Here is a 24,547-nt window from a genome sequence, read left to right on the forward strand (position 1 = left end):
TTGCTGCCTGCCTAGTCTATGCATTAGACCGAAACCCAAACTCACGAACTCAATCTAACTTACAAGCAGGTCGTTGTAAATCATCAAGTCAAACATATCTTAAAAATTATCAGACACTTGTAGTAGCTTATACTATTTGCTTTATATATAAGTTGTTACTCACTGAATACGTAGGAGTTCTTACGTCAACGGGTCCTGATGCGTAGGAATGAGCTGGCTTACAGCGCTACTGCTGGGCTCCATCGAAGCCCTAGATGTAACAGCTAATGAAAAGTGCATCTTAGTTGTTGGAGTAAAACTGGTTTGCTGACTTAGATCTAACTTGATCCGGCAAAACATTGCATGCTGGACTTCCTACATTCTCCAGCCAACTTTCTCTTCCTTGCGTAAGGTGAGTAATATTTGAACCACATCAACACTAAGTCCGGTATACACTAACTCCGGCCGTCTTAAATCCGCCCAGCTCAAGACCGATCGGCAGAAGCTTTGACAGGCGGAGCAACCATATAAGGTTTGTGAGCCACTTCAAATCGTCGAAAGTTTTTCAATCGATTGCAGAGCCACTCAATCTTAAGACGACCATGTCTGAACATTTCGCTTCTCTCAGCTTCCATGGTGAAACAGCTGTCGTGACTGGGACGACACATGGACTAGGGATGGCTTTTTGCGGCGAGCTCGTGCATCGGCACATTGGCACCCTCATTATGGGCGTACGAAATGTTCAAAGAGGTGAGGAAATCAAGGCAAAGCTCCTGGCAAAATCAAAATTGATTGCGGGGAGTTCCAATGTTGTGATCCACGTGGTAGAGCTTGAGATGGGCGACTTTGAGAGCGTGAAAGCTTTTGCCGACCTCGTAAAAGCGCTCACGCATACAATCGATATTGTGCTTCTCAATGCCGGTGTGGGTGGTCTCGATTTTCAGATCACACAAAGCGGCCACGAAAGGATCGTGCAAGTCAACGTCTACTCAAACGCGCTCTTGGTCCTAAAGTTACTTCCATTGCTAGAGCAAACAGCAACTCTCAAATCTAGACCTTCGCGCTTGACTTGGGTTGGAAGTTTCGTTCAGATGAACCATTCCCTAGTAAAGCAGCCTGTTCCCGGTGACCGACCAGTGATGGAATATTTTGATGACAAACTCTTTTTCGACGGTAGGAGTCGCTATCAAGACTCCAAGCTCATAGGAAGTATGGTCATCAAGGAAATGGCACGACGAATCGACAAAAATTGTGTCATACTCAACGAGGTTTCACCGGGCCCGGTGTGGACAAATTTTGGCGCGGTTTACCCTTTTTTTTGTGATCAAGGGTCTTCTCGCATCTAAACCAAATTCAATATCAGAAGGTACCAGCAGGTATTTGCACGCTATTCTGCTGGTCGGAAAAGAATCGCATGGTTCATACATTAGTGATTACAATCTAGCACAGTACGTTGGCTGGATTTGTGAAACGGCAGATAAAACAACCAAACTGATTAAGTCCAATAGAAGAGCTCCAATTACCGACTCAGCAGAAGGAATGGCTTTGCAATGCAAAATGTTCGCAGAACTAATGGAGGAATGCAGAAAGGTGGACCCTCGTGTGCCTCTGTTATGAATTTACCTCTTGCAAACAAATCCGGTCTCCCAACATCATGCCTCCTACTTATCCTAGCTGACAAACTTTTGTCATGTCGCTCTTGTCATGTTGTTTTGTATTGTACGAAATTCTTATCAGTCTTCTCCCTTTTTCAGTTCAAGTATTGGATACAGACTATGTTTCTATCCGGTAAAAAGAGATAAAAAGCAAAGGACATTAGAAGAGCATGACTGATCTCTGTCTATTCCTGAACGAGATGCAGCTATGTACAGTGTTGTGTGCATCCTTCCTAGCAATCACTGAATTCCTACATTCCTCCAACATTCCTTAATTGTACATTGCAATGGCGCTCCAGGTTGCTGTTGTCTTTATGCGTCTTGACTTAGACTTCTTTTGATTGATGCGTCTAGGGAGCTATAACCTATTGAAATTGGTCATTTTTAGAAGTCACGAAGGGAGAATGGTTACAGAATCTTCGATCATATCTTTGCCAGGCCTAAACCCATATTTTCTGGGTCCCGTTGAACTGGAACCCGAACCCATATTACATGATGTCCTCGAAAATAAGCTCCATTGAGAGACCGTTGCCAAGATTATATGATAGATCAAATAACCTACCTCTAGGCCATGCCATCGACCCCTATTTGGGGCTCGACTTTGGCAAGCTCGAAATCTGAATACCATCCCTCTTACTCCGGTTCCTTGCTATTACGGAAGTTCTTCTTTAGTATTATGGCGCTTGACTGCCCTCAAGCCCCTGCGCGCAAACGAGGGCGGCCTCGGAGGTATACGCCCGCCGAGCAAAGACATGAGTCTAACATCACAGTAAAAGGGAAGAAGCGACAATCTGCTCGTGCTGCACAGCGTGCGATAGAATTCAAATACCATTATTCCACTACATTCTTCCTATACTTTCAGGTATGCCCCGCCTACTGACGTTGTTGCATTTTTAGCCACAAGGCTGGATCCACTTATGGGGTTATCACGTGATGGGACGGCGGACGCACCGGCGAGTCAACTTCCTTGTTTGTCACATTTTCATCAAGCCTCCTTCACCTTGCACGCAGACATGTCATCGACACACAATGGCCGAAATCTTAACTCTGCACCGAAATATTTTTGCGGAGTATGTGGGAAAGAACTCCGGAGAGGTAAGGCCCTATTGCACCCGAAGCCATGTCTGTAAATGGAGTGGCTGTTGAAGTGGCCAGTGGCTTAGGTTGTACTGATCAAAAGGGCAGATTCATTGGTGAGAAGGCACGAGCGCTATTGCCTTAATCGAAAAAGGAATCCTCAGCCTCCACGTCGAAAATCTTGTCTCCCTTGCATACGGGCGAAAACACGTTGCGATTCGCGCAAACCGGTTTGTGAGACATGCCATCAAAAAGAAAGACAATGTCTATACACGAATGACCCTCCCGCTACCCGAGAACGTCGTCACAATCTTACACGAATTCCCCCTGAGTATTCGCAACATACTCCGGAACTTTCAAATTTTGCGATCTTGCAAAATACTCCGAGTCGTGTGTCAGACCACTCCTTAACATCAATTGTACCACCGGAGCTATGCCTGCATCAACCGTCGAGTGATTCTACACTTAGAGAACGTGTACCAATTGGGACAAGCTCTGGCAAGTCTCATGTGGCTACCACGAAGAAGCTGTCTCAAATGCCCTCCCCAGTTCCCACCAGTATTTTGCAGCGGAAGATACCTGGCGGATCTGTACTTTCTCCCCTCAAAAATATGGTTTCTCAAGTATTGTGCTCATTTTCCGAAAGAATGATGGATAAGCACACCTACCCGCCATTTATTCACCCCTCGATACTTACTACGTCAAACATTACTCCATATGCAGTAAATCCAATTGTCGTCTGCCGAGATATATGCCGCAGATTTCCTTCCAGCCACAAAGCAAACGACATGTCTTTCTGGGACACTGTTGCTCAGGAACAAGAAAGAATCTATGATCTGCGATGTTTGCCCAGTAAATGGGTACACCTTGCGTCAGCGCAAGCTATAACAATTTATCTTCTTCTCCTGACCTCGAATCGCGATAATGTGTTACAACATCATCCGAATTTACCAATTACCCTGCTTTTCACGTTAAGAACCAACTTTGAACATCTACATCGAATGCTGTCTGGTTATACGGCACCAACCAAACAACCTCGATGTCGACAAACTTGGGAGGACTGGGTCTTTGCTGAGTCTAAGCTACGAACAGCGACTGTTTATTTCATTCTCGCATCTTGTTATGATGTCGACTATGGTCTTCCATGTGACCGTGACATTGATCATAAGTTTGGCGAGATTGAGCTTCCAGCAACGAAATCTCTTTGGGAAGCAACCGATGAGGTTTCATGGAACAAAGTACGTGACCTTGCTATCCCTGCGCAAGGTCGCGCCCACCCGGTCGAGAGCAGCGAAACAAGGCTAAATTATACTAATTTAGTAGAGCTGAACAAGCTCCATGGTGGCCCCGAATGCCGCGCTACCATGAAATGTGATTCAGGTCTCGAGTCTAAAGTTCAAACATGGTATAAGAAAATGGACGAACTGGGAATGCTTGTCTCACTGTGCAGTGTCATGGGTGATTAGTCTGTCGTGCTTGTTCTATTGAACATTTTCAAATTTTCTATTCATATGAACCCCCTCCCCCGCCTTATTAAATGCATACTTTCAAGCCGTCAATTTCTTTTTCTCAACCAGTGAGGATTTCCACTTATTGGAGGGTATTGAATGTCGATACAAATTTCCAATTCTGAGAAATGAACATTGCAATAATCAGCATAAACGGCTTAGTGGCTGACCTATGTTGCGGCTCAATCCGCCCGATGCCCTTCGTGAGAAACAACGGCGTCTCCGTATGCGTGACGTACCACTCACTCATACAACCTCAAAGATTCGATGGTATCGGAACATACTTTATCAACAAAGTAATTAACCAATTCAACAGCCAAGCCAAGGGAAACTGCAGCTTAGGCTGGAGAGCAGCGCTTGACAAGGCATCGAATGTTTCGCCAACGTGTGATGGACTTTGCTATTTCCAATTTTGTATATGAATTAAGCAGAGATACTAAGACGACTTTTAAGCTCAGCACGCCAGGTCCTAGCCACCAAACTTCAGGTGGTCACCAAGGACGCTCAGTCTGCCAATTCGGTTGTAGCAAAAGCCACTGAAGCGATATGCAAACGGTATGAAGTATACGTTGCAAAGGCAGAATTTAATTGCGAACATGGGCATCGTCTATTAGTGACGGTGCATCCAGCCTATCGATCTGTGTCCATATCCGCTGAGCTTCCTGCTTGGGCTTCTCATTCCGGGCCCTGCCAATGTTAATCTCCTGTCGGCTTCGGTCGTGGTAGCTTGGATCAGCGAGGTTGCTTGCAGGTAGCAGATGATTCGTCGGATCTCTTTCAATGTTACTTGCTCATCCATTATTGAATCAGAAATTGGGGCTTCTCCACGATGTATGAGTTCGTGTAGGTCTGGTGGTCTTCTTAGCACGTCTTCTGGGCTGGGGTGCTGTCGCCGGTCAAGGCTTTTCGTCGCGTGGATCTATGCCGCTCGCTGCGTGTTCGTGTCCGTTTGGCAAACAATCACTGCGATTTTCAGTTTCCCAGCTCTGTTCAAATATCTCTTTGTTCGGTAATATGCGAGATCAGCTTTCTTAGATCGTGCTTGTGAAATGTTAGCATATTAAACTGGATTTTACTTTGAAGATTATCTTTTCAATACCATAACTACTGTACAGTTTATTTTTGATTATTGATTATGCCGATCAAAAGAGATCATATGAAACATGTGCAATACGAGGAAACTGGTGGTGGTGGTACTTCTAGAACAAGGGAGGCGAGTTTCGATAGTACCTAGATCAATGGATCCTTGAAAGGGCTCTTTGGGCAGTGGGGCGGGGACAAGTAGTCTGCCACCGCCACCGTCTAAAACAGAACCAGGGGGCATCTACGTTAGCCTAGTGAGGTTGAGTAGTTCTTTTTTCGTTCGCTGACATTTCGGGGGGATTTGAAAGGACACGGAATTCCGTTGTCGTTCGGCTGAAAGCCTTACCCGCTCCCGACTCCGTGCTGGAGCCGGCGAGGCAAATCTGACATCAGCGTTTTCTACAATACAAGAGTGGGGCCTTTTTTTCATCTGTACGGTGAAATTATTACCGGACTAAAGTGAGACACTAAGTACATTGCGACCAAAGCGGGATGTCACAGCAAGCATATATGTTGAAAACCGTTGAGCTACTTTCCTCGCACTTTACCAAAGATTTTTCATCTCAATGCCCTCACGTACGAAAGCGCAGTCTGAGGCTCTCAGCCGCGAGGCGCAAGTGTTTCTCGATAAGATTCCGCGAATTCCATGCCCAACTCTTCTCGCCCGCTTTCTGACTGGGCCAAGAACTGCTTTAAAGATTCGCTCCAGGTGGGCGAAGATGGAAGACCCGATCGAGGAATCCGTGATCGCTGCACAACAGCTTGAATTTGAAAACACCGTGATCGCTGGTGTGCACATTTTGATAATCAAACCTCCTATCATCAAGCTGGAGATGCAATCGAAAATTATGTTGAATATCCATGGAGGGGGTTTTATCGCAGCCACAGCTAGAGACAGGAGCGCTCTTCTGATGGCTGGTGAGTTTGGAATCAAAGTCTATTCCGTGGAATATACGTTGTCACCCGAGGCGCACTACCCTGTGGCGAGGGACCAATGTCTTGCCGTCTATAAAGAACTCACAGCAAGCTTCGGCGCTATGAATATTCTTGGCATGTGCACCTCAGCCGGTGGACAGATTATGCTCTCGCTTTTGGCCTTGGCTCAGCGCCAAAAATTGCCAATGATGGCTGGACTCGTCTTATATACGCCAGCTACGGATTTGAGTGCGAGCGGAGATTCTCCAATTACGAATGCGGGAAGGGATGTCATGCATCCTGCTATTGTAGCTGCCATAGCGGAGAAGAATTATATCCGCAAACACGATACGAAGAACCCCCTAGTGTCGCCACTCTTTGCCGACTTCGAAGCTGGCTTCCCTCCAACCGTGATTACAACAGGGACCCGAGATGTTTTATTGAGTGGTAGCCTTAGGTTGAGTTGGAAACTAAGGGATGTCTCGAATAGGGTCGAGCTACTTGTCGCTGATGGCATGTGGCATGCATATCATTGGGAGCCTGAAATGCCCGAAGCCATTCGCACCAGAAAGGAAGTTTACAAATTTCTGGAAAGCTTGACTTAAGCAACAATGTATTTGACTTTAGAATATATGTTTCCGATTTCACCAACGCATTCAGAATGGGTCTTTGATCAGGTTTTGATTAATAAATTTTTACTATATACTAGAATATTTTAGTCAATTGATACATAACTAATTTTCAAATATAGTATCAACAAACTAAAGCAGGAATAACAGGATTCTATTTTGATTATCTAATCTCCAAAGGTATCTGAATGTTGTGAAGGACAAATATATGTATCTACGCCTTGGTCACGCGAACTTTAATAAGTGAAAAAGTTTGTTAAAATTGGATGTCTACTGAATTGGGACGCATCAATATCAAGGCCAACGAGATTGTTTAAGTCTGATCTTTCTCTCATGGAGAGAAAGATCCTATATAAATGAGAACTCTTCTCCTGATCCATACTCTACTTGGTAAGTCTAATGCTGATCACCAGATTCATGCCTTATATGTCAGGCATCTAGCCTGGATGCGCCATGAATCTCAACAAAGTTGTACTTTATCACCCCAAAGTTGCCATTTAAAAGGTGATTTATAATAAGAAAGATCGAATATTTTGAATTGCAGACTTATTTCTTATTTTGGTAACAGAGCAGCTTTATGATTGAAGCTATGCAAAATTTGGGTCGAGTTAGGTCTAAGTTGGGGTTCATTGGTCCCCAGTGTTGGGCCCGGGTTGGGTTTTGGGTCGAGACCTACGACCAAAATTGGTTTCTGCGGAAGATCGGTGAAGCCTATTGCAAAACTAGTCCCATCAAATTTATAGATATCGTCGGGATCGATGCCGTAAGTGAAAACTATTTTTTGAACAAGAGAAAATCATTCAGAAAGAATTTTAGGATATTTGTATTTAGCTTGCTAGTAATCGTAATGTCTCCGAAAACGGGAGCAAAGATGAGGATGTCTTTTAACAAATTTTGTAACCCAGTTCTGGCCGATAGAAGGAGGGGTACTCGTGAACCGAGTCTCAAGTCGCAGGAAACGGCTAGTCCGACTCCGCCCCCAAAGGCAGGCCCATTCAGACAGGCGATGGTCACTTTAGGAGATTGATCAATGGCCTCAAATAAACCAGTCAAGCGCTGAAACTGAGCTTCGGTGATCGACCCGCCCTGCGCGACTGGTGTACTCCCTTTTTCAAGGTCCATACCCGTGCAGAAACATTTACCGTTCTCGGTGATGATGATGCGAGATGTCTGTGGATCTTCGCCGACGGCTTTCACTACTGAAGTGAGATCTGAAATCATGGATGCTGTCAAGGCGTTGCCACTTTTGGGTCGATTCAAAGTGATCTTCAAATTTATACCCAATCGGTGAAGCTGAAGCCGTTCTATTTCCTTCGCGAAATCCCATTCCGATGAAGGATCTTTTGAAGGCTTGATCTTCACTTTCGATAAGTTTTTGCTCTTAAGTGCAAGTGATGTCCCGGCTCGACTGCCATTCGTCTTTGAAAGCTGCTCTGAGATCCAAACTCCCGTTTGAATCAATTTCAGTAGATCAACGCCAGTGTGAATGCCCGCGTTGTGGAACATATACACCAGATTTTCGGAGGCTACATTTCCTTTGACTCCAGGTGCGAAAGGGCAGCCACCAAGTCCCATTATACTTGAGTCAAAGACTTGTAGCCCGCAGTCGTATGATTTCCCAGACTTTAGCTACCGCCTGGTCGTATGTGTCGTGGAAGTAACCTGCAAGTTTCTCGCGGGGAATGCCGTTGAACAGAAGGAATTTTATCAGGCTGCGGACATTTGATTGAGAGCCGACACCTAGTGTGTCACCTAGGCTGACTTTATAGCAGCCCGCATCGGGGGGTTCTTTCACACAAGGGAGAACTAATGATGGCTGTGCGGGTCCATCGTAGGTGTCTGCGAATATGCAAGAGACATAACTGCGATAGTCAGCACAAGGTAACATGTCAAATTCGTAAGCGTACAGTCACCCTTGAACAGTAATATTGGATTTCAAAGCCAAAGAAGCAGCTTTCTTTGCCCTCTTTAGACCCTGCTGAATAGAGCAGCTGATATTGGTCTTGCTGAACCCCTCAGTAGCACTGATAAAAACAGCAACCTCCTTAACATCATGTTTCGCCGCAATATCCATACCCTTCACATTCGGAATCAGATTAGCAAGTCTCAACTCCTTCCGACTCATTCGCCTGACGCCCTCATCCGAAAGCACATCCTGACAATCCGTCAACTGTGGAATAACCCTTGGCAAAACAACAGAAGTCAACTCAATAGTACTCAACCCTGTCGCTTCCAGCCTACGTATTAATTCCAATTTCGTCGCCGTCGGAATCCGACCTCGAATATTCTGTAACCCATCTCGGGGTCCTACTTCGAACAGATTGAGGTTTTTGCATGTTGATGGCGCCACTATGATAATAGTATGCATGCGTGTCTCTAAAGTGATAGTTTCCGACAAATTTGGTTTTAATCAGAGACTCATGAGAGTTAGACCTCGGCTGATATGAGCTTACCGTAGGTATGGATACACCCTGGTCGCGCCCGGCCGGACCGAGTTGCGCCGTGGGGCGAGGATCCACCTAACTTTATCTCCGCAATCCGGTCCGCTCGGCCCGAGGAATATGAGGGTCGACACGTTAATTGAGAGGTGGATAGTACTTGTAGAATGGCTCAGTAGGAAAACCTCTTTGAGAAAGGCTGCACATGAGATTGGTGACCCGTGATTCTAAAGGCATCTGCAGGAGGTGGAGGAAAGAGAATGCGGATCGTTCAAGAGGCCGGAGAGTTGAAACAAGAGTTTGAACAAGCAAAATCAGAGGCCCAGTGATCATTCGGCTCAAGCGATTGTATTATGGAAAAATACATCGAAAGCAGCAAGCATGTCGAGATTTAGATTTTGGGCGACTCGCATGGCGAAGTGATCTCATTTTTCGATCGTGACCGCTCCGTCCAACGACGACACCAGAAGGTCATAGACGAAACACCCTGCTCTTGTCTCACGAATGAGACGTGACGAAGAATGAGCGACACCGCAGTCCGCATTGCCAAAGTAATCGGATATGAGAATGCCGGCACAGTTGAGTTTATCGTCGATATCAAAACCGGTTACTTCTATTTCCTTGCAGTCAACGCTAGATTACAAGTCGAGCATCCCATCACTGAAGAAGTCACAGGCGTTGACCTGGTTGCTCTTCAACTATTTGTCGCTGGATTTTCATGCCAGTGCTAGATGTGCCAGTACTGGTTGCGGTACCAGTCTCAGATTTCATGCCAGTGCCAGTTTCGATGCCAGTACTGGTTGTGGTGCCAAGACTAGATTTCATGCCAGTGCTAGTTTCAATGCCAGTGCTAGTTTCGATGCCAGTGCTAGTTTCGATGCCAGTGCTAGTTTCGATGCCAGTGCTAGTTTCGATGCCAAGACTAGATTTCATGCCAGTGCTAGTTTCAATGCCAGTACTAGCTTCCGTGCCAGGGCTAGATATGCGAGTACTGGTTTCGATGCCAGTGCTAGACGTGCCAATACTGGTTGTTGTGCCAAGACTAGATTTCATGCCAGTGCTAAATTCAATACCGGAAGCAGAAATAAAATTCAAACTGGGTAAGTACGAGATGTGGACTGTTTCAATACGGTTGGTTGATGTGGGGATCAGTACAATGGTGTTTTCCCCCAGCCCCAGGGAAGAAGCGACGCTGGTCGACTTGGACTGCGAAAGGCTTATACTGGGCACAGACACATTTGGGAAAAATACAGTAATGCCAGTCCCAGAAGGAGTGATGCCGTACTGCGAATCCAGGCCAGATATAAGTTCATTGAGCAAACTACTAGAACTTGAGGTTCCCATGGGAGGAGAGGTGATCGAGAGCGAGCTAGTTGTGGAGACAGACACATTGAGTAGTACAATAGACTGAATGGCAGTCCTACTGAAGACGGTAGCAGTGATATTGTTCTCGGTAGAGGAATTGTCGCCTAGACCCAAGTGGTCAGGGTGGTCCAATCCCGAAATGTTCGCAGTGAAGCTTGTCGCATTCAAGCCGCTGGTATTGCTGGAGCCGGCACTGTTGGCACTTCCGGCACTAGAGAATCCAGATACATTGGACGCCACAGTGACAAAACTGCTTGTTGAGCTACCAAGGAGGATGTCCAGGCTCGATCGTAAATTATCAACAATATCTGTGGATGGATTCGTTGACTTAGTCGAAGCACGCGAAGTAGATGCCTTGGTCGGCGGTGCGGCAGCGGAGGTCACAGTCGAGGCAGTCCATGATGTGGAGCTACTAGTTGAGCCATCAATGAGGCTTTCCAGCCCAGGGGCCAAGTCATCACGAAGGTTGTGGGTAGAGGATGTGGTTGAAGTAGTCGAAGCAGCCCTAGTTGATATATTGGGTGATGATTCAACAGTCCATTTTTCCATTATTATGGGTTCTGAGTTGGTAGATGCGGCAGTGGAGTTCTCCTTGGGAATGTTTCTGCTGTTTGAATTCTCAGACTTTGTAGTTATTGCAGTGGAAGCACCCGGCTCACTACTGATGTTCGTGTTGTCAATAGCAAGGTGTGAGATCTTGGGGCTCTTATGGTCGACAGAGATGGTTAAACCCACGATTTCTCGTCCCTTTTGAGTCTGAATGGCGGGCGAGCTTTCAGGGGTGGGAGTAACCGCTGGCTGAGAAGAGCCATGACTTTTCATCAAATTGCCCAACAAGCCATTTGGGAGCAAGCCGGGGTCGGAATGAGTGTTCCTCTGAGTATTGCTGCGAGACGTTCGTTCGACTTGGGGCGGAAAATCCAGCGCGGTCGGTCCACGTGCGCTTCGGAAGCATCCTGAGCTGCTCCAAAGTGGAGATTCCCTAGATCGACCAAGGCCTTTCCGAAGGAATCCGCTCCCCTCGCATGGCCTTTGAAATTGTCCACATTATGCTCAAGATATTGGCGAAAAACTGGCAAATCTCGCATTTCTTGCCGGACATGAATCACCTCAAGGATCTTATCCTCCGAAGGACCGACTTTCTCATGTATGTCGACAGCATCTAGGATCTCGCTCACTGAACCATAATCTCTGAAAGCTTTATCTGCGGTGGCCATTGGTAAAAAGAATGTCAAAAGGTTTAGAAATATAGGCACATCCTCGGTGTACACTTCGTAGAATGCGTGCTTGGGAATCTCCCATTTTGTCTGTCGCCAATATCCTTTAACAAATTCGCGCTCGTAAGTGAGTACAAGCATTGTCATACCATCCACAGTCTCGATGGTGAGTTCGAAATGCTAATGTAGTCAGCTTTAAGTGCTAGCTTCTCTTTCCTTGTCTGAACACACCTTATAACAAGCAGCCATCACGCGGGATTCTAAATCAATATCCTCGCCGTCCTGTTCGATCTCCCGGGCTCCGTGTCTCCGGGCGGTTGATTCATGAACTTCCCCCGTGCGTGCAGAGGTAAAGCAATATAGGAGCATTGCGGCACTCAGCTGAACTCTCGCCCGATCGGCAGGGGATCCACGACACTGATGGTAGTCTCGACACCATAATTGAGTCATCAAGATTGTCAAATCATTTGGGGATACACCGCCATCTTTATTCATCTGCTCAGTTGAGAGAGGGATCTTGATCTTTAGTTCTCCCACGATATACTGTCTAGTATTAGCCCTGATTGATTTGAAATGATGCTGGTGCATACCCCATTGATTGTAGTCCTAGTGGCTAGTGGGAATTCAATGTCTCTTTGTCTCTTCATACCAGTGGCGAATTTCCTAAAAAATCCCTGAATCGTCTCGACTGTAGGTCTTTCTTCGATCCGACCGTCCATTCCTCTTGCAACCCACTCGAGAAAAGCCCTGCAGGTTCTGATGTCCGGCGGAATGACGGCCTGTGGATGTAATTTGACAAAACTAGGGATAGAGGCACCATTAAGCGATTTGCTTCTCTGCTCCCATGGCTGAGACTTACTCGTCAAAAATAAGTAACGTGTGACTATAACCAGATTCTGTTCGTGGCAGCACTGCCCGCTGGATTTCATTGTTACTATGCTCCCCGAAATCCACAATATTGGCCATATATTTCAACGTTGGGTCATGCTTGGTACGCATCTTGCTTGTGACAAAGAGAGGTCGGGGCGATAAAGAGAGGCCGGAGAGATGAAAACGGAGGGGAAAAGAAGGATACTTGTAGCTTTTTTGGTCATCATGGGAAATGTACCTTTTGCTGTACGGGCTGAATATTTGGGTGAGGAATATTCATGTGGGTGAATATCTGCCCTGAGTGCCCTGAATAGAGCGGCGAGCCGCCCATGCCCGAACCGTGGGCGCTAGGTGGCCACGGTCATACACATGCTGTTGTATGTTTCTTGTTTGTTTCGTTTTTATCCTAGGACATTCGTTACTGTACTGTACTGTACAGAAACAACCAAAGAATCATACCTATGTCACTGGTGAAGGAAGATCCAACTTGAGAGGCGCCAAGAGTTTGATTCTACGCTGTCGTCCAAGACGAAGAAACTTCTTGAATGCTGTTCAATTTGGATGCTTGCGCAAATATTCACGTCCATCTGCCTTCGTTTGGTTTTATAGCACTCTGAAGTCAACAAGAATCCCTGAAAAAAATCTCTTATCCTCTAGGTGAAGCTGCATCCGCATAGTGTTCTAGGTGTTTCTCATGCGTATGCCTCTTTAGACCCGTTTCTTGTTCGACCGGCTTGTTGAACACTAAGATGCTCCGCTAATCAGAGATTTTTTTCGGTTCTCTGAACTGGCGTTGGGTAATAGGAGTCCTAGGAAAGTTAGGATGATTGAAGCCACAGAGACTTTTCTCGTAGCACATACTAGCTGAGAACTCAAGAACGTCCAAAATCCCGATGCATCGGCAGAAAAGATGAACACCTGTCCCGATTCTCGAATTCGTATGCCCAAGCAAACATCTGCTCCGCACATCTTGCTATATTCATGTGACTTCTTTTCTAAACTCGTCTTGCGCCGATCTCTCTTCTGCCGAACCGATTTCTTCTCTAAGCTGGGCACTGTAGAGCGTCTGCGAGATGTTTTGGCCATTATAATAAAATTCACAGCTCGAACGAGAGTTGGCGGGTAAAAGGGCCGAGACTATAAATTTATACAGAGTGAATGGTTGATAAGTGACAAAAGCTAGCATTTATATGTTTGATTCTCGAAACCGTGGCCCTTGTGTTTCGGGTACAAAGTAAAGCGGGTTAAACTCCTTCCAGTACCACGGCAAAAGAGTGACCGTGAGAATATGGTGAGCGAGCAAACGAGGATGGTGCGTAATGGTCTCCGCCGTGCCTTGCTCTTTTGAGGGTGAGAGGAACCAGCCAATCAGCTTTGGCTGATGATGGAAGACTTCCACATTCGCGCCCTAAAGCCGATTAAGAACCCTTTCTGGCTCAAAGTCCCCACAAATTCTCGGGACACTCAAACTTTGGACAAGCCCGGTAGGGTGCATTTTTGTTGCGCGACACTGTTTTGGCTCGCAACAATCCCCACCCCGCACAGGCCTGCGACACCATTTTGGTTCACCCAATGATCCATAGTATAGTTTCAGGCTCACCTTCTGTGTATGATCGCCCTCGTGGAGGTTATAAGCTATAAGTAACTCGGTTTGCGGTGAAATTATTCCCGGACTCTGTCAGTCATCCTACTGGTAGCTTCTTTACCGGCCCTGTTCAAGATTCCACTGCCTCCCCACTTTAGGTGCATAACCCGATTCTAGCGACCATTATAGGGATTTTCAGGTCAATCGCAAAGCCTCTACGTGGAATGCAAAGGCTCAAATCCGCCTGCGCCTATAGCCCCCGTCCCTTTCCAATAAAAAAGATGTCAGCTGGAGACCCAAGAGGAAATTCAAGACGTGCGTCTTGGCGGTCAAAGTGTCGGAAGCGCTTAGCACAACACATACGTGAGTAAATTTAATTTAAATTGATCATTACTAACGGATACCGAAGGCGAACAACTAGGTATTACCGTTTTTCCATCTCAGGTTCGGCTTAAAGCGACTAGAGATAACGTGGAGTATGCCTGGAGGATTCTCGACGAGAATCTTATTCCGCTGTTTGACAAGCATTTAAGTAAGCATTCAGTCGGCGCGTATATGAAACTATACAGTGAAATCGGCAAATCATTTCGTGCTGTCGGTGTTGGCGAGACGGAAAAGGTATTTTTTGGTCTCCTTGTTGCGGTATATACATTGATATACTAACGACTGATTATCAGGAACCTGGAAGGGTTACTATATCACAGCCTCTTATAGTATCGGATAACGCAAATTTGGAAACTAGAGATATCACTCATAGGCGCTCTTTTGGTACAGGAACAATTCCAACCTTACATGGGTTAGAGGAAGCTTGTGGAGAAGCTCGAAAAGAGGAAGAGAAAAATATTTTGTTGGAGGTCGAAGTTCGAAATCTCAAGTTAAGGCTCCAGGAATCCCAGACAATAGTCCAGGCTCTTCAAACCGATATGCAGCAGTATCGATCGAGTTCAATTCGGTGCTCGACCTCTTTGCATCAGATTATAAACATCCTCCACGAAGTGAGATCGGATTTGTCATTTATGGCTTAAACATGAATGAGCGAAGCTAGCTTTAGTCAACCGCCATATTGCAAACACATCCAAACGAGTATAGATATGATACTCCTGTTAGGTCCATTTGGCGTCGTATCTCCCTTATCACTTTGTACGCTATCAGGTTTGATTGTCACTACTCGAGTATGTATCGCGGCTTGACGTCATCAATTTAGGTCACACATTGACACCTGTCTCATTTGGGAAAGACTATGTTACAATACCATGGACCAGAGATGAGCTCCGTCGAGATGATCAGTGTTCTTTTGCCATATAGATGCGAGAAAAACAAACTTGATACAGAAGGGAATTCCGCTCTTAGCTTATTTGGGTTCGTCCCATTTGCAAATTCGATATGACGCCTTATAGCTTCTTCAATATTATGGGGTATTCATGGTGCATTCAACAAACCCCTTACACGATTTTCTTCAAAAAAATAGGAATCTCAACCATTACGAAAGTGATTTCACCGGGATTACACCTCTTGAATATACTGAAGAAGCCAATCGCAAATGCCATAGGGCATCCAGCCCAGTGAACGAATCTCAAAAATCAATAGACGAGCGATTCCAGCAAAAGAATAATTGACGCTACCTTCTAGTTAGAACAGCAGCATTCTCTTAGGTTTTAAGACGATGTTTGTCATGTGCGTGCCGTCTCAACTCCATTTCATGCTCAATCGCATTATTGCAGTAGTTGCAGTGACGGTCGTCCAAATGCGTGGCTCTAAAATGACGCAAAAGGTGGTTGTGGCGAGAATAATGTTTCATTCGACGTTCATCCGGTTCGTCCGAATTTCCGTGGCATTGGAAGCATCCCAATGGTTTGATGGCCGTTCGAATATGTATCTCTGCCTCTCGCATATCTTCCTCTGATGGCAAAGATAGCGTTTGGTCGGATGTGGGATCAGAATTTGAAATATCTTTCACTGCCATATCGTTTGTAGTAGACGGCGGTTGCCTAGCACGCCGTCGACCGCGGCGAGGCCCACCCTCGCGCACGTCGCAATACATGCGGACAGCCTCCACAGCCTCATTTCGCCGTGTCCACTCTGCCTCCAAAGATAATGTTGTCGGCCAAGTAGTCAATTTTCCTAGCAGGAATATCTGCTGGGGGAGCATATGTTCTTAGATCCGAAAAATCTCTTTGGTTTCTTCATCATGAATCGCACTGCCGGCGAGTTGCCGCTCGATGTCTACGACAGCCTGCTGACTGTCAAAATCGTCTCTCACGCGTTTCCGAAGATCATAAAGCAGCCGGTTGCGCGTGTTTGTGACATTCTTCTTCGATTGATGGAGCCGGTCCAGCCGTCTGTGGCTCTTTGTGCTGCCACGGTCAAGCTTTTTGGCGAGGCTGTCCCGTTTCTGGATGGCTTCTTGTAGCTCGGGGAGGCCTTCTACACTTGCCTTCTGTTTTTCTGAAAGCTCACGGGGCCGCCGAGTGTCGATCCATCTCCCCATTCGAGTGACCGCCCGCATCATTGCAGAGTCAGGTTCCAGCCCTCGCATTAAGGCTTGCATGTCGGTACCAATGCGGCGTGGGAGGTAGTGTTTCAGAAATGTCCTAATGTCGGCGTGTTTCATAATCAAATTTTGTTCTGCATCGCTAACCAGTCCTACAGCCCTCAGTGGTCAAATGTCAGTGTCGCTGGATTCTTCATCACCCTTTTAGGTCTCGCGGATAAGGAGAATTTACCGCTTTTATTCAGAATTGTTCCGCCGCCGTATCGGAAGCGGTGCGTAAACAAACTCCATTTAAAGCCAGCGATTTCCCCGAAGGTTTGAAGCTGACCGGATAATGAGCCCACTGAGTTAGGCCGGTAACGATGGAACTTGATATTGCCTTTATTTGCTTCGACTTTGCAGAACACAAAATGTTCAGCTTTCTCGAGCTTTAGTGGGACTTCCATCTGCTGCCGGCCTCCACCCAGCAAAAGGCGTCGAAGGTCTTCCATGGATCTTATCCCCGGGGCACGAAAGGTTTCGTCATGGAACAGCATGCCCAATAAAAACGAATGCGGGCTCAACATGAGTGATGGATCGTAGATGATCTCTGGAATCATGAAAGTGTTCCTAATCAAACTTAGAACGTATGTCCACGCAATTGTACAAAGGTCAGATGGAAAGGAGAAATGGATGATTTCATACCCTTGCGTCACACCGAGGTATTTCTTGGCGAACTTGTAAGTAATCTCAAGCAAGATCTGGGGTGGTCCACCTTTGGGGTCGCGTTGTATTGAGCACAGTAGATGTTTATATTGCAGCATTCTCATCGTATTGATTCGATTGACGGTGAAGCAAGCCATCAGGTTATAGAGACACTGTTGCATTCTCTGAAGCCCGATATGGAACCGCTTCTCCGTTGTGCGGAGCACAGTTTCCTGGAGAGGAACCAAATCCTCAATATACATCGGGGTCTTCTCCTTTTCTTTGGTGTCCAAATTCTTTCGCTTCACAATATGTCGTATACTCTGCTCAAACCCATTTGTTAGCCATATATTGACGGGAGGGGGATTCATTTCAACCTTTCTCATTCGCCGGCCGAGCTTATCATCCATTGGATCTCCGTTGACTTGTTCATAGTGGCGGAGAAACATCTTCCAGTTCGTGTCCAAGGAACTAGCCTTTTTGATTCGTTTCACTCGTCGTCCATTCTTGCCGCGCCGTAGCTGGGGGCACCAGCGAAGGAAACCTGTAAGTTCCCTCTTTCCTACAGCGCGAAGAGCAATATTCGGATCGGCCCACTTTGAATTTGAAGATAGCTGGTCCTTTTTATGCTGCTTTCGACTAAATCTTTTGTTGGGTGGTCATCAGTTCCGATTTTACTTCCCTAATTTTGGGCTGACATACCTTTCCCAACGATCGCGCATCCGTGCTATCATGTCCCTGGTCCCATCCGCATAGCCGTCGTCATCACTATCTGATGATGTATCATCTGACTCGATATCTGGATCCGTTGTAGAATCGTCCCCATCAGTATCGCTAGAGCTAGAGCTGGAATTATTCCCCTGTCGAGCGTTCTGTTGCTGGCGTGTGCTCAACTGCGTTGACTGTTTCCTTACTCTTGCCTTCTTCGCTCTTCTTTGCTGACGAGTGAAGATTTCCCCGTCATCATTAGATCCGCTGCTAAAATTTGCTGATGATGCTCGGCTGCGTCCGCGTTTGCCCAAAAGGAATGCACGAGGACCGCCTTTGCGGAATGGTGACACATGGCTTTCAGGGCTGGAAATTCGGTTTCCGCGTTAGAGCCACTTGCGTCTGATACCATGCGATATGATTCGGAGCTTGAACTCTCATCGCTATAGGAATCTCGACTTCTTGCCATCTGTTAAGGTCAGCTTTATGTGGCGGTATGGGCGATTGTGGGGGGGGGGGGGGGCAAGTACCTTAAGGCGTAAGGAAAGCGTAGTGACTTGGAGATTTCAAGCTGATTTTGGGACCTCGCAGTTTGGAACTATGGTAAAACAAAACTCAGAGCGACAAGATTATACCGGGAGAAGGGTAATACTTCCAATTTCGAGGAAGTTCGGTCGCAATTTGTACAACCAACTAGGCGCTAGCAACAACCAGTTTTTCCGACCCACGGTATCCAGTCAGAAGAAGCCTGCATGTTTGCATGGGCCAAGTGCGAGAGAAGGTGAGCCGGGGGTGCGTAGCGTAGTGGGTGAGCAGAGTGCGAGCAGAGGGTGAGATGAGCTGTGCCGGACTCATGAACGAGACGCCCAAAGCGTGTTGGGGTGGGTCGGGCCTGCAGTAGTGAGTGCGTGGACGACTCGCCGCTGCGGCCGTGGCAAGAAACCCATGGGCCGGCGACGCCATTTTTGGCGTCATTTGACGCCGATTCTGGCAGCTTCGGGCCAAATCGAAATTTACTCGGAGTTAAAGAAGATCAGCCAAAAAGAGAGATTGTAGGTTGAGTGTGGGTGTTGTTTTAGACGATGAATTGATAGAGGACCACATGTTCTACAGGGTGCATAGGGTACATCGCCTATGTCCCCCGTGGTTACGTTCTGCTAGGCATTTGTTTAACCCGCATTATTTGCCATAAACGTATCCGAGAACGAACCGACTCAAACCGATGTCGTGCTCGATCGGCATCAACTTCACCGCCAGCCCTCAGATTCTGTCTTTCGAGAAACGGGCAACCGTATATGAGGGAGCTACTAGCTCGTTGAAACCGATCGGTCATTGGCCCCACCAACACGTTTGAGTCCTTGAACCTAGATATAAAACCGGACAACTATCTGCTCAGATGTTAAACCAAGTAAACAGAAACTGTAAATACCACAGGTGCCTTGCTGGAGAGATTATAGACATGAGTCTCTAGGTCATAATGCAACAGAGTAGACCCGTTGTTCAACTGGCCCCCTCCACCGCTGACCATTCCTAGCAAGCTAACGGTGGGGAGAGCGGCCTCTAGGCAGTGCATATTGTATGCATGAGGATCAGAATGGTCACCAGGATGGCTAAGGAAACCTTCAGCGGTGGGGAAACAAGGGTGGCGCTGTGATGCGGTATCTCACCAGTCAATCTCATGTGCGTGTAGAATTAGATGTAGAGACCCGTCCGGGTCGAGAGAGGTTAAGAACGAGCCCCAAGCATGGATGAATTTGTTGGGTTCGTAGGATGGAGGTTTACCCGGCGAGGCAAAGAAATGTATGGTGGTCGGAAGCTCAGTCAAGTCAACATCGTCCGAGTAGAGATCTGTTTGAAAATAAAGATGTAAGGAAGCCTCAATTTGTAGAGCAAGTCCCTGGCCAGGCCGAGACGGGTCGGGTCCTACGCTGTTTATGAAGTCCCTCAAGTGAAAAATAGCCGGCGAGTTAAGCTGAGACGGCATAAGGACAACAATTGAGAGGGAATAAAGAAAGAGAAAGGGTTGTGAACAACAAGAAGTGGCATTCAAGACTTTCACAGAGATATGAAATATATGTCTAAAGCACAGAAGAGTCAGGACATCAAATTGATACAAGGTTGGCAATGCAGTGAAACAGAAACTTTACAGTATTATTTCCAAGCCACATGGAGGGATACGATCCTATATAGCGAGCAGAGAAGGCTTGGGGAAAGTAAAAGTGCAGAGCGTATGGGGCTGTGTGTCTGTACACATCATAATGCGCTAAGTTTATATAGGTAAGGGCGAGGTCTATATTAGAGGGTCACTATAAATTAAGACTATATAAAATCTAATACTAACTATGAGAACGAGGAAGGGTATAATAATTAACTCGACTAATGATAGTCCCATTCTTATTCCCCTATGCAAAGACACAAACCCATAATCCGACCCAGCCCTCAGTCGGCCGTCCCCCATAGGAAAGGATAGTCTCTCACATTCGATTCCATGTTTCCCAAAAATTAAACACTGAGGTCTCGTCCATCAACGAATCCATGAAGTCTCCTAGAAGTTCATTCCTTTGCTCTGAACTATTGGCCGGGAGATAATTGTTATCAAATACAGCTTCTGGAAGCTGATGAGCAGCCGCTGCATTCACTATCGAGTCTCGGCCGCTCGTATTAGTGGTTCGAGCTGAACTCATTCCCTGGTCAGAAATGGCAGTCGTTGCCTGGTAGAAAGGACAAATTTGTTCCATAGCCTTACGAAAAATCCCGCGGTATATTGAAGCAACCGTGTAGACTTTTTGTAGCTCTTCCATGATAAGCATACACATCTCGAGCTTGTGAAGCCTCAGGCGTTTCGTCAGAGAATCGGCCGATCGATAGAAGAGCAGGTGGGTCTGCATCGCAGGAACTAGGAGTGAGGGTCTAAGGTCCGTCATAAGTCGTGTTAATCGACAGCGTATAAGATCGGCTGCTGAGGAGCAAGCAACACAACGGGACGACAAGAAAGAAACAAAAGGTTCCTGAACACTTACGTCATAGGCCCCGCGTATTCCAGAAGATTATCTTCAGCCAGAACATCAATAATGTCGTTTGTTTTTGAGGCTGCATCGCCGGCCCTTAGACGCATCCGATGTTGCCAGTCTCTCCGGACAACAGGATCAAGATCGATGGGGAAATCAGTTCCATACGGCCGGTAGAAAGCAATAAGGAGTGCTCTACCAGTGTCAATCAGCGGTTAGTACAACGACATTGGTGTTGAGAGCACCTGGACCCACTGGTAGTGCAAATGGACATGCAGTGAATGAAATCGTGCTAGATCAGTGAGGCCAGCCTGGTACTGATCGGGCAACGTGCACCGAAGAATTTCCGCTTCACGAGATTCAAATTGTTGAATCGTCGGCCGTGACTTGAGAGTTTGATAGTTCATGGTAATAACAGCACCCAACTGCTTGCTCAGTACAATTAGTGTCACCCAGTACGACGCCAGCCCGGGAAAGCCAGCGGGCAAAAAACCGGCCGATATACCTTCAGGTAGTCCACCCACGTCAACGAGCAGGTCGGTGGCCGTGGGCATAGGCGTGTCACAGTCATTGAGATCAATGCGTGATGGCCTTCCAAAACTAAGACTAAGCCAACGATCTCGGTAAAATGAGCTCCACCACAAACGACGCCAGAGGGACCGTTGTCGATCGGTGATGTTACAATTGAACTTCGAAGAATCGGGATTGCGGTGCAAACCTAACATCTGGCAAAGGTTGATCGCGATTCCAGTCCAATACAAGGGTTGCATATGTTCATCAAGCTCTGATAGCCAGAATCCCATCAAAAGAGAAGATTGGAGAAGAACAATTTTGTCCATTCCCTCGCCGACGGCATACATGCACTAGAATTGCGAAAACTTAGCATTTCCAACCCAAACTGGAAGATCCAAGCGCTCGCTGAGCCAGGTAGCATCCATACTCACTTTGGCACGTGAATACAGACTGGCTTTCATTTCTTTTCGGGACTTATAGCCCTCTTGTTCGTAGACAGTGCGCGAGACAAACTGCAGTTTTCGTGAGTACTCCCACAATCACAACCACCAGGAATTTCTCACATTCACCGCAACGAAGAATATACTCCAGAGAAGGAGGAGATTGTACTCGTGAAGTCGGCCATTTTGCTGAAATTCCAGAATAGTATCAACTTCAATGATGGGCATTAATGGATGAACGTGATGGAGGTATGCCCGAAGAAGACTTTCGCAACTCTTTTTCCCGGGAAGCGTGAGCACTCCTTTAGCCTGGAGATATCCTTGGTCCGCATCGGACAGAGGAAATCGGGCGTGCGACGGGATAAGAAAGTGTCTGGGCAATGACTTCTCCGGCGAGCAAATATCCAGCGCGTATGTGGGCCCCGTCTGGCCTCCTATCGGATGGATCAGCATGTATCATTCAATAGCCACCGATTCAAGAGCTACCACACAACGATACCTACCGGTGTAAAAAGGTATCTGACCATTTTCCTGAGGCTGCCCTAATGCTGCTGTTGCAATCTCCACTCCACTTCGCTCTTCGTTCTCGATGTCGCCTTCAGATTCAACCCTAACAGTGGTGTCTCTGGTATATCGGGATTGAGGTTGTTGAAACGACGACGTTCCGACCTCAATTGCATCGTGGCTCCCTCCCCCTTCTCCATCGTGAGTCCGATAGGAGGAGCACGGAACTGTTGCCGCATTATATTGTCCATTAGGCCTGTTAGAGATCTCTATACTAGGATTCGATTCATGATCGGAAGCTCGATTTTCAGCAGAATCGGACGCCGGAATGTGGTCCGGATCACGGCGTTCAACGGCCTCGCGACGTGCTTTTTGGGTTCTGCGGCCAAAACTCTTCAGAGAAACAGCTTCAAACAGTATGGCAACCTTTTGCTCTCACCTCCTCCGTTGCTTTGGGACAATAACGCACTCAGCGCGGTCTTGAGTACAACCGATGCAAGGGGTGCCCGTGATAGCCAAGCTGCACCGAACCTTGCGCTGGCGGCAGGCTTGACAAGCAATTGCGGAGCGGTGATTGCGGGTCGGCATCCTAGGATTGTTCGCTGGTGTAGCCGACATTCTGCCCGGACTTGTTTACTTTTGTCGAAGATCCAATTTCCGAGGAATGAGGACCAGCGAGGTTTTTGGGGGAGCGGCGAAACCATCTAGCGTGTCGAGCCGATTGGACAGCTTCCGTCAGGTGAGCAAGACTGACGAAAGCAAAGCAAACAGTGTACGGGCCGTTGGCTTGTTACTCGGTGCCGCGGGTATGAGATAGACCGAGGCTCGGATGCTCTAGGATCGTCAAGGTTTTCGTGACCTCGAGTCATGACGTAGCGATATATCCACTCTTTCAATGATATTCAATCCAGGAGTTCAAAATGGTAGAATCATGGGTGATAAGTCGGGAATGCGACTTTTACGTGCCATCTTATAGTTCCGGTGACCGCGTTGTTTTTCAAAACCCCACAAAATTCCGTCCAGGCCGTACGCATCTTTACTCATAAATTGATATTTTGTCCAGCCTCCATATCACGGTCGATTAGCGCAGGATTGATGAAGTCCAGATGAACAAAAGACAAAGACGTATATCTTATCGAGGCTCTGGCTGCTCCTAAAATAGATACCTAAAGCCAAGTTCGCGGAAGGGTGACGAAAGCATATAGAGGCAAGAAGATTACCAGAGAGGCGATACCTACAACTTCAGCTGGATGACTAATAGAGTTCGTTGGTTCCCGAGGTCCCGAGGTTCCGAGGTCTCAACCTTGCAAACGTTGTAAGGAGAATGGTTAATTTTGTGTCTTTGGGGCAAAAAGAAAACCTCCAAGGAATGATCCCAGAGGGTGAGTTTTGTGATGAAACAGCAAGGACCAAAAATCTGCACCGAGGCTTATTCCATGACTTAGATACACTGAAATGCCCAAGCAACAGCAAGACTAGCTAGTTGCGGGTAAGAGAAAATTATACCAACGGACTATTGATATCTAGGGCTAGCATAATGAGCCCTTTGGAACACGAGATCTTAATGCGGCCAGGGGTCCTCGCTAGGCCTTGGCAAGTAGTCTTCCGCACGACCTAGTAAAACTTAAGATTATTTTACTAAAATATATATGTAGTTATTAAAATAATAATTTAAAACTAAAATATAGCCCTACCTTTATCATTCGTTTACTTATAAATAAATAATTATGATTGAAAGATAAAAAGATGAATAATAGGACGTGGTTTCCGGATGAGGAACCAGGGTGCCGGGATGGGGGGACCGCGGTTTGCCGTACTGTGAGGCCCACGGCCCGAGGTGCAAGCTCGTCCACCCAAACAGATTATTCGTTTCCTCCA

The 24,547-nt window shown here is 46.8% G+C and overlaps 9 protein-coding genes across 9 annotated transcripts; 3 read left to right on the forward strand and 6 right to left on the reverse strand.

Annotated features, from left to right (window-relative positions):
* Positions 1-581: 581 nt before the first annotated feature.
* N7529_003447 (uncharacterized protein) lies at positions 582-1,325 on the forward strand (the record flags this gene model as incomplete). Its single annotated transcript, XM_057238974.1, has 1 exon — positions 582-1,325. One exon carries the CDS (start codon positions 582-584, stop codon positions 1,323-1,325), a length of 744 nt encoding a protein of 247 aa, XP_057098269.1.
* Positions 1,326-3,499: 2,174 nt separating this feature from the next.
* Positions 3,500-4,177, forward strand: N7529_003448 (uncharacterized protein; the record flags this gene model as incomplete). The annotated part of the gene is made up of 1 exon (XM_057238975.1): positions 3,500-4,177. The coding sequence occupies one exon, from the start codon at positions 3,500-3,502 to the stop codon at positions 4,175-4,177; it is 678 nt and encodes a 225-aa protein (XP_057098270.1).
* Positions 4,178-5,868: 1,691 nt separating this feature from the next.
* On the forward strand, positions 5,869-6,822 carry N7529_003449 (uncharacterized protein; the record flags this gene model as incomplete). The annotated part of the gene is made up of 1 exon (XM_057238976.1): positions 5,869-6,822. One exon carries the CDS (start codon positions 5,869-5,871, stop codon positions 6,820-6,822), a length of 954 nt encoding a protein of 317 aa, XP_057098271.1.
* Positions 6,823-7,882: 1,060 nt separating this feature from the next.
* N7529_003450 (uncharacterized protein) lies at positions 7,883-8,421 on the reverse strand (the record flags this gene model as incomplete). Its single annotated transcript, XM_057238977.1, has 2 exons — positions 7,883-7,932; positions 7,989-8,421. 2 exons carry the CDS (start codon positions 8,419-8,421, stop codon positions 7,883-7,885), a joined length of 483 nt encoding a protein of 160 aa, XP_057098272.1.
* A 10-nt stretch (positions 8,422-8,431) lies between these two features.
* N7529_003451 (uncharacterized protein) lies at positions 8,432-8,971 on the reverse strand (the record flags this gene model as incomplete). Its single annotated transcript, XM_057238978.1, has 2 exons — positions 8,432-8,708; positions 8,760-8,971. 2 exons carry the CDS (start codon positions 8,969-8,971, stop codon positions 8,432-8,434), a joined length of 489 nt encoding a protein of 162 aa, XP_057098273.1.
* A 982-nt stretch (positions 8,972-9,953) lies between these two features.
* On the reverse strand, positions 9,954-12,865 carry N7529_003452 (Zinc finger C2H2; the record flags this gene model as incomplete). The annotated part of the gene is made up of 5 exons (XM_057238979.1): positions 9,954-11,443; positions 11,545-12,046; positions 12,098-12,409; positions 12,457-12,667; positions 12,726-12,865. 5 exons carry the CDS (start codon positions 12,863-12,865, stop codon positions 9,954-9,956), a joined length of 2,655 nt encoding a protein of 884 aa, XP_057098274.1.
* Positions 12,866-15,969: 3,104 nt separating this feature from the next.
* On the reverse strand, positions 15,970-16,470 carry N7529_003453 (uncharacterized protein; the record flags this gene model as incomplete). Its single annotated transcript, XM_057238980.1, has 1 exon — positions 15,970-16,470. One exon carries the CDS (start codon positions 16,468-16,470, stop codon positions 15,970-15,972), a length of 501 nt encoding a protein of 166 aa, XP_057098275.1.
* A 6-nt stretch (positions 16,471-16,476) lies between these two features.
* N7529_003454 (DUF3435 domain-containing protein) lies at positions 16,477-18,616 on the reverse strand (the record flags this gene model as incomplete). Its single annotated transcript, XM_057238981.1, has 5 exons — positions 16,477-16,964; positions 17,045-17,421; positions 17,497-18,141; positions 18,199-18,336; positions 18,411-18,616. 5 exons carry the CDS (start codon positions 18,614-18,616, stop codon positions 16,477-16,479), a joined length of 1,854 nt encoding a protein of 617 aa, XP_057098276.1.
* Positions 18,617-20,678: 2,062 nt separating this feature from the next.
* Positions 20,679-23,373, reverse strand: N7529_003455 (fungal specific transcription factor domain-containing protein; the record flags this gene model as incomplete). Its single annotated transcript, XM_057238982.1, has 7 exons — positions 20,679-21,114; positions 21,225-21,407; positions 21,468-22,075; positions 22,157-22,237; positions 22,289-22,599; positions 22,669-23,076; positions 23,139-23,373. The coding sequence occupies 7 exons, from the start codon at positions 23,371-23,373 to the stop codon at positions 20,679-20,681; spliced, it is 2,262 nt and encodes a 753-aa protein (XP_057098277.1).
* Between the last annotated feature and the right edge of the window lie 1,174 nt (positions 23,374-24,547).

This window comes from Penicillium soppii (assembly GCF_028829465.1).
Source record: "Penicillium soppii strain IBT 18220 chromosome Unknown utg000004l, whole genome shotgun sequence".
Taxonomy (NCBI): Eukaryota; Fungi; Ascomycota; class Eurotiomycetes; order Eurotiales; family Aspergillaceae; genus Penicillium; species Penicillium soppii.